The 9,005-nt window shown below is 32.3% G+C and overlaps 1 protein-coding gene and 2 long non-coding RNA genes across 19 annotated transcripts in view; 1 reads left to right on the top strand and 2 right to left on the bottom strand.

Annotated features, from left to right (window-relative positions):
* The window catches only part of LOC102680462 (plasma membrane calcium-transporting ATPase 3), a 64,331-nt gene that overhangs the window by 27,406 nt on the left and 27,920 nt on the right, over positions 1-9,005 (top strand). For all 16 annotated transcript variants that reach the window (XR_004149700.1, XR_004149701.1, XR_004149696.1 and 13 more), the window contains 5 exons: positions 1,065-1,420; positions 1,737-2,221; positions 2,464-3,509; positions 3,775-3,989; positions 4,603-4,754. Coding sequence is in view for 11 of the 16 variants with exons in the window: in XM_031508396.1 (XP_031364256.1) it covers positions 1,065-1,420; positions 1,737-2,221; positions 2,464-3,509; positions 3,775-3,989; positions 4,603-4,754 (2,254 nt within the window). In the remaining 5 variants the exon portion in view is untranslated. The remainder of the gene's footprint in view (positions 1-1,064; positions 1,421-1,736; positions 2,222-2,463; positions 3,510-3,774; positions 3,990-4,602; positions 4,755-9,005) is intronic.
* Positions 7,764-8,524, bottom strand: LOC116185008. Its single transcript, XR_004149709.1, has 2 exons — positions 8,412-8,524; positions 7,764-8,025 (listed from the first exon to the last, which is right to left on the bottom strand). It is a non-coding gene; the product is annotated as an uncharacterized LOC116185008 (long non-coding RNA).
* The window catches only part of LOC116185006, a 4,029-nt gene continuing 3,722 nt past the window's right edge, over positions 8,699-9,005 (bottom strand). For both annotated transcript variants that reach the window (XR_004149707.1, XR_004149705.1), the window contains one exon: positions 8,699-8,879. This is a non-coding gene — a long non-coding RNA (uncharacterized LOC116185006). The remainder of the gene's footprint in view (positions 8,880-9,005) is intronic.

The raw sequence follows: 9,005 nt of genomic DNA, 5'->3' as shown, positions 1-9,005 counted from the left end.
TCTCTCTCTCTCTCTCTCTCTCTCTCTCTCTCTCTCTCGCTCTCTCTCGCTCCCTCCCTCCCTCTCTCCCTCCCTCTATTTTATACACTTTATAATTATTTTACGTGTCTATGTTTCTTAACGTATAACATGTTATGCCTTTCGATTAACTCGTATGATTATCTCTCTTCATTACCGGCTTATATTATTATATCTACATTTCTTCTTCCCTTTCTTCAATAGATACTGATTACTAATATTAGTCATCAGTATCGTTTAATATCTTAATATTAGTTGAAAAATATGTAAATGCAATATATGTAGTTGTAAATGTACTATAAGGAAACTCGATTCCATTATTTGCCTGATTTTTCTACATCTCAATGAAATTAGTATATATATTAGGATTAAAAATCAAATAATCAAATAATCATGTTTTTCTAGTTTTCCTATTTTTGAAATATTATCTTTAAATCATATAGTTTTATAACTAAGGCTCTTACTATTGCTCGAATATTCAGATTTGAATAGATGCAAATTGAATAGCTATAATTTCAAACCAAAATTCGAAATATTTCGTATATTTAAATATACGGTAGTAAGAGTATTATTAAGAATTCGAGTTATAGTAGAGTTCTAATATGAATCCTATCAGATATTAACGTTTTGTTGGGTACTTATTCATAATAAGCTCAGTTTGAAATCGATCGTGAGCTGAAGACATGAAATTCTTATTTTATTTCATTTTTCTAAACAACAACGAATATAGAAACTAGCTAATGAAAAACGAAAAAATATCGAGATCCTTCGTTTTGAAATTTATATGAGAAATTTATATGAGATACTGTTTTCATTAGATTCAGGAAATGATTATATATATATATATATATATATATACATATATCCGTGAAAAAAAATCGAGCATATGGCGAATAAGTACTGAATTCATGTAAGAAAAAACGCGATATATAAAAGTTAATTAACGGATATAAATAAAAAGAAAAGACATAAAAAAAGGGAATCGAGCTTTAAACAATATTTATAAAGAAATTTAAATACGAATGTGTATGTTATTAATGAAACAGATGAAGAAATAACTGGGAACAGCCATGTGAGCGCAGCCAAGCCTGAACCTGCGGAGAACCACCATGCAGTTAGCCACGCACCTGAAGGAAAGAAGGAGAAGAGTGTTTTACAAGCCAAGCTAACTAAACTCGCCATACAAATCGGTTACGCCGGCTCGACCATAGCAGTGCTTACCGTTGTCATTCTAGTCATTCAGTTCTGCGTTACCACATTTTACGTGCAGGGGAAAAGTTGGAAAAATACATACGCTGGTGATTTGGTGCGGCATTTGATCATTGGTGTAACGGTACTTGTAGTTGCCGTTCCCGAAGGTCTTCCTCTAGCTGTTACCCTCTCCCTTGCTTATTCCGTTAAGGTGACTATTTATTAAATTTATTCTTTTAAAATATTAAATTCAAAAAATTAAAAAATTATTCAAATATAATTTGAAAAGCATTTGATAAAAATATCGATATCTAGCTATGTACGAATGAGATGATATAACATCAATCGATCAAAAACATGCACTTGAGTATTCTGGAAATTTATTTGTTTTTTTACCTTAAATTAAATTTTTTCTTTGTTTCTTTTTATGCTAAAAACTAACTTTTCAGATCGTATATATTTTATTTATCCTTGAAATCGTACGAAAGAAAACTGTTGATAATCGAAGAATTTATATTTGTGTATAGAAAATGATGAAAGACAACAACTTGGTGCGTCATTTGGATGCTTGTGAAACGATGGGTAACGCGACGGCAATCTGTTCGGACAAGACTGGTACCCTGACAACCAACCGAATGACCGTTGTTCAATCGTACATATGCGAAAAGATGAGTAAAATAACCCCGCAGTTTTCGGATATCCCGTCGCATGTCGGAAACTTAATGGTTCAAGCTATTTCTATTAATTCGGCGTACACATCCAGAATAATGCCTGCGCAGGAACCTACAGATTTGCCGCTTCAAGTCGGCAATAAAACCGAATGTGCCTTACTTGGATTTGTAATAGCCCTGGGCATGAACTATCAGACGATACGAGACGATCAACCTGAGGAAACTTTCACGCGGGTATACACGTTCAATAGCGTTAGGAAGAGCATGTCCACCGCCATCCCGAGGAAAGGTGGTGGATACAGGCTCTTTACCAAGGGCGCTTCCGAGATCATCATGAAGAAGTGCGTTTATTTCTTTTTAAATTTTTAATGATTATTCGTTCCAGATTCTTTCTCATTTATATTCATGATCATTTATATTCACGATTATGAATAAGATATTTCAATGATGCGAGTTATTTTGTACACGCACAATGATTCATAAAATCAGATTTTAAATTAAAATTCTTGTCATTTGTCACTTCGATATTCTTTTAACGATTTTCTTTGATTTTGATTTTTTTTTTTTTTTTTCATTGTTCCAGATGTGCCTTTATATATGGTCGTGAAGGTCATTTGGAAAAATTTACCAAAGAGATGCAAGAGCGTCTGGTAAAGAACGTGATCGAGCCGATGGCGTGTGACGGTCTCCGTACTATTTGCATCGCGTATCGCGATTTCGTTCCTGGAAAGGCAGAAATTAATCAGGTTCATATCGACAACGAGCCGAATTGGGATGACGAGGAAAATGTCGTGAACAATCTCACGTGTTTGTGCATTGTGGGTATCGAGGATCCGGTACGGCCCGAGGTGCCGGAAGCGATCAGAAAGTGTCAAAAAGCAGGCATCACTGTGCGAATGGTGACTGGAGACAATATAAATACCGCGCGTTCCATTGCTTTGAAATGTGGAATTTTGAAACCAAACGAAGATTTCCTGATCCTCGAAGGCAAAGAGTTCAATAGGAGGATTCGCGATAGCAGTGGCGAAGTACAACAACATTTGTTGGACAAAGTGTGGCCGAGGTTAAGGGTGTTGGCTAGATCGTCACCTACAGACAAGTATACACTCGTAAAAGGCATAATCGATAGCAAAGCGAGCGTGAGTCGCGAAGTTGTTGCTGTAACTGGTGATGGAACGAACGACGGCCCTGCTTTGAAAAAGGCTGATGTCGGTTTTGCCATGGGTATCGCTGGCACCGACGTCGCCAAGGAAGCTTCCGATATCATCTTAACGGATGATAATTTTTCGTCGATCGTGAAGGCAGTTATGTGGGGTAGAAACGTCTACGATAGTATAGCAAAGTTCTTGCAGTTTCAATTGACCGTCAATATCGTCGCTGTTATAGTTGCTTTTATCGGGGCATGTGCCGTGCAAGATTCCCCTCTTAAAGCGGTGCAGATGTTGTGGGTGAACTTAATCATGGACACATTAGCATCTCTTGCATTGGCCACCGAAATGCCTACGCCTGATCTTCTTCTTCGTAAACCCTATGGTCGCACGAAACCGCTCATTTCCAGGACAATGATGAAGAACATTCTTGGCCAAGCTATCTATCAGTTGACTGTAATTTTTATGCTTCTTTTCGTTGGTAAATATTACTGTTTTTTACCGTTTTATCTTTATACTTTTTCTGTGTCATCTTGAATCCAAAGGATATTAAATAATAACTTCATTATTCTTTTCGAACGATTCAATATTAACGAGTAACAATATTAATAGAAAAAAAAAAAGAAATAGTTCAAATCAATATTAAATTAATATTTTAAATGATTTTATATAAGTAATTTCTTTTTTTTGGATTTTAAGATGAATGAAACGGTTACATTCTTTCAATGGAGAAATATGCTTAATAGGTGATAAGATGCTCGACATCGAAACAGGCCGAGGAGTTGCGCAGGCTGGCGGCGGTCCAACGCAACACTTTACTATTATCTTTAATACATTCGTCATGATGACACTTTTCAACGAATTTAACGCTAGAAAAATCCATGGTCAGCGTAATGTCTTCCAAGGAATATTCACCAATCCCATCTTTTACACTATCTGGATCGTGACATGTCTATCGCAGGTAAATTATCTTACAGAATGATTTTTCACTTAAAGATAATATCGATCGATACTTATATATCATATCGGTACTTATGATCTGACAACTCATCATTTCGAATAAAGGCCGATGTTAAGATGATTGTGTATATATATATATATATATAATATAAAAAAAAAAAAGTAATCTTTGGATGATACGAAGGAATTATAATTAATAATTATAACAATACTATTAAGATTATCATTAAAACTATGATTATGTATTTGACGATATTGTATTTGTATTTGTCCTCATTCTCTTCGTTACATATGAAATTAGGAATAGAAATTAACATTGTAGAATATTAGAAATCTTAAATATTATTTTGATAAATCTATAGTGAAATCTAGCATAGTATAATGTAGATTTTGAATCTATTATAGAAGAATTTATTAATACTTGTTTTTAGCTATCTATCAATTATCTTTTAGATAGAATATTACCTTTTTCTTCTATCTAATTAAATAATAAATTAATAAAGATTCCAGCTAAACAGAAACGGAGAATGCAAGAGAAGTCGCTTTACATTTGGGTGATATCGCAATTATTATTTCTTGTATCCTTTTAATAAAATCCTACGTCTGTTTTCTAGGTAGTTATCATACAATATGGTAAAATGGCGTTCAGCACGAAAGCTCTCACATTAGAACAATGGATGTGGTGCCTATTCTTCGGAGTCGGTACTCTATTGTGGGGCCAAGTAATTACAACTATTCCTACGCGCAAGATTCCTAAAATCCTTTCGTAAGTTATAAACATATATTCACGTAAAAAGATTACCATTTTCTTTAGTGTCTAGATGATAAGAGATACTTCTGTTCAGTTTAGCGGGCGCAGCCTTTGGCCTAATTTAGATAAAAAATAATGGTTTCGCCCATGTTGCGTTCTCAAGCAAAATATTTTAGAATTATATTTTTTTATTACTTTTATTCTTTTCGATTTCTCTTCCGTTTTTATCGTATAATTTTTTTTATTATTTTTTTTTTCTAATTTTTTTTTATCTGAAAACCAAAGAGAATAAATCAATATATATATAGCAAAAAGCACTCTAAAAAGCATCTAGGAGCTATGAATTAAATCAATCATATTTTACTAATTAAATTAAGAGAATGTAAAATGGGAAGAAGTGAAGATTTTTTCTTACTTTCTTGCATTGTGTGACGCAACAGGAACGCGTTACATTATACAGGAGTAAATTTCTTAATTAATAATAACATGAAAACTTTTGAAGCTTTAAGAATGAATTTAACAAGCACGCATTAACGTGTGTCTTGTTTATAAATTAATTAATTTTAAAAATTGAAAGCACAATTATAATTTGAGTTCTAACGGGTTATTATACGCAGCTTCTACGAGCTTTTATCGAGATCTTCCTAATACACGACAATCGCCTTTGCATGAACCTCTTTATCTCAATCGAATTGTTTATCGAGGAAGATTTATTATATATATTTATATTTATATATATCTAAAAAATGTTTAACAATTAAATACGATTATTCTGCGTTTATCTATTGTGTACGAATATAAAATGTCTTATTGGAAAATTGACAATGGATAATAGTTGTATAAAAAATATTGTATTAATTTTATATGCAATTCTTGAAAATTACATTTATGAAATATAATATTTATGAAAAATTTCCCCTTCTCAAATATTATATCTTCGATATTAATTATAGGAATTAATTAATTTCTATTAAATTAATTAATTAATTTAATATTTTTACATAATTATGCGCATATTTCTCAATATTAATATAGAAAAATATTCAAATATTTATGTACATATATTATTAGGACAATATTTTCTGTTATACAACGAACATCCGTCATTATATTATACGTATATTTGCATATAATTTATGAAATATAAGTGTAGCAACATCTATAGTGAAAAAGACACTACCAAGATAAGTATCATTAGTATTGGTATCGTGTAAAGGTGTAATAGAAGGGAGATATGCATCGTGGAACTCATATTAATTATTATTATTGATAGCTGTATATGATATATCGTAGCGCTTCTATTGGTTTATGTTTTCGCTTTTACAATTCCTTTTTCTATTGCTTTTGCTCGTCATATGTCTTTCACTCCATACTAGTATACCGCTTTACGTAGCATGCTCCTTACGTAGATGCTCGGATATTGAAAGGAATCCAATTTAAATAATGATATGATGAACACTGTGATTTGAATTGAATACATTGGACAAGAATGAAACGCGCGTGCTCAGTTGTTCCCTCGCTCCCCTCTTCTCGTAATTTTACGTTAATGCTGGCCAAGTGATAAAATGTTCCAAGTTTCTTCTGAGAAAGAAACTTTGAATGTTCGAAGATAGAAAATTGAATAAGAAAGTACCACAGTATCTGAATATAGATTGTATATATTTTTGAATTATAGGTATAAGAAGAAGTTGAAAATTATTCTATATATTACAGAGAACGAATAAAAGGGTTAATCTATACTGACAAATAATTATTTTTCGACAATCTGTAGATAATAGAAGATAAAATATATCCTGGGACAACTCACGATTAACTATTGGTCTATATTTCAACTGATAAACTAAATGTGAACGCACGACACTTCCTGTATATGATCTGTGTGCATGATCCAGCAATATTCCTCGACTGCTGACAAATAATGTACATGGATTGTTTGAGGACAATGTTTGTCAGTATAGACAAGTCTTTATTTAAAATATTTTGAACTCAAAATTAATGGAAGAAATGAATATGAAAATGTTATAAAGTATCATAAAAAATTCAAAAAGATAATTAAAAATATCATTATCTGGAATATTAATATTATTATGGAAGTAAAATTTTTGGAAATTTGTTAAGCATGTATTTATTTATTTAGATACTGTAGTACGTAGAGTTTATATTGGAAAAAATGAGTATTAGTTTGCTTGGTGGATAGTAAACTGTTACTCGTATCTTGTTTTAAAAAACTTAAACTTCAATATTAGTCATTGCATGACTGAAGATCCTTCTCTGACGTCTACGTACTTGTTTGTGTGAAAGAGTAACTAATGAAAACAGCGTTTTTGACGATTCACTATGCTCGTCACTCACAATATATCATATATTGTAATATATTTGCGTTTTTGTTTGGTGCAAGGGATCTCAGTAGCGTGTTTGAACTGAGTTCAAGTTTATAAACTTTTGATTCCGAAGTTCAAAGCTGAAAATTCGGAATAATTAGAGTTATTAATATAATAAGTGATATTTTTGCGCTTAGCGCTTTATCTGTAATCACTCTATTCTCTCGCCGGAGCTGTTTCGACTATGTTCTTTCAATAACTTGTAACTTTTAACTATTTATCTCTGTCTTTCTCTCTTTTTTTCTGTTTCTCTATCTGTTTCTATGTCTATACATCTTATATATATTTCTCTCCTTCTTGTTTGTCTCTTCCCATCTCTGGTTCTTGTTCTTTCTCGATCCCCATTTCTATTCATCACACGCACAGAGCCGAACTTTCTTCTTTTCAAACCGATTTTTTTCATTCTCTGCATTTATTTCTCTCTATCCGCTTAGGTCATCTCCCAATTCGCAAGATGAGGTTAGGATACGAAAATACCTTGCGAATTGGGACTAACAATTTTCGCTGCTCTCGCGTTGAGCGTACTAACAATGATAAAAAGGCAAAATAAAAGAAAAGAAACATTGAAAAAAATAACATAAACATAAATTAAATAAAAGAAATGATTATTAATGTAGGGTATATATATATATATGTATAATGAGATGCTTCTGTGTGGTTGTCCTGATCCGCAATATACAAGCACGTGTTGCAATTATGGAAAATGAAGTAATGAAATATATGCATATAATAATATGGGGTTCTATTCTCACATCTTTTAATATTAATCTTCTGCATTCGCGCTTTGTTGAAGCTTTTACTGAGCCATTTGTTGTAGGATACATAGAGAAGTAGTTGCGGATTTTTCTTGAGCTTTACTTGAAAAATTATCCCTCCTGTACAGGTAACGGAGATCTTGCATCTCCCTGGATGAATTAACAACACATGTAACAGAGGAAACCAGAAATTGTACATATACGCCATTTAAACTCGTTTCTGAATGAAAAAAAAAAAAAAAAATGAACCAAAAAAAAAAAACAAAAGAGAAAAAGAGGAATATGTTCAGAAAAAAAAATCAAATACCAAGATCTCACATTTAATCTTAAAATTTACCAGATCATGTGGGCACCATTCCTCAAAATATTTCGATTTCCTTCCTCTCATTATCATTGTATTTATTTTTTTTCATTTTTTTTTTCTTTTTTTATCAATTATGTTTATCGCTGTCGCCCTTTTCCTAACAAGCTCAAAAGTATCTCTTTTGTCATCATGCATATCACATGCTACATAGATACATCACATCCATACATACGATCGTTTTTCATCAAGAAAGCCGCATTTATCGCTCACTTTGTCCGCATTGCACCTCACATTGCATCCCCTCGTTCGTTGGCTCATTCTTTTACACGTCGCAACATTTTTCTTGTATGTGTGCATATATTACTGGCTGTTTCGTAGTTGCAGGTCTCTTCAAAAAAACTTTTCAATAATACACATTACTTACTGAAAGCAAAATTCATTAGAAGAAAAAAATATTCATATAATGTAATAGAATATATAAATAAGTATATGAATGAAGACATATAATAGAGCAACGTAAAAAAATGAATGTTCACAGTAAATTTATTTTTAAATCACAAAAAACTTATATTCATATTGAAACTTGGATATCTATTATATGTCTAGCAACTGTGAAACAGCCTATATGTCTCTCTGTTCGTTTGCTTTCCTTTCTCAGCCACTTCTGATCACCGTTGTGCCACTGTCAGTCGATTATCCACTAAAAAAGAAAGAATTTAAATTAGCCAGCATCATCGACACCGTTAAAGAAATAACGTGGTTAGGTATCCAAGCTAAGGAGCGAGGGGAAAGATCGTAGAATTGTGAAAATTTTTGGTGCAGTGCG

This window comes from Apis dorsata, unplaced genomic scaffold (assembly GCF_000469605.1).
Source record: "Apis dorsata unplaced genomic scaffold, Apis dorsata 1.3 scaffold_5, whole genome shotgun sequence".
Classification (NCBI taxonomy): Eukaryota; Metazoa; Arthropoda; class Insecta; order Hymenoptera; family Apidae; genus Apis; species Apis dorsata.
This window is presented reverse-complemented; position numbering and strand designations above follow the sequence as displayed.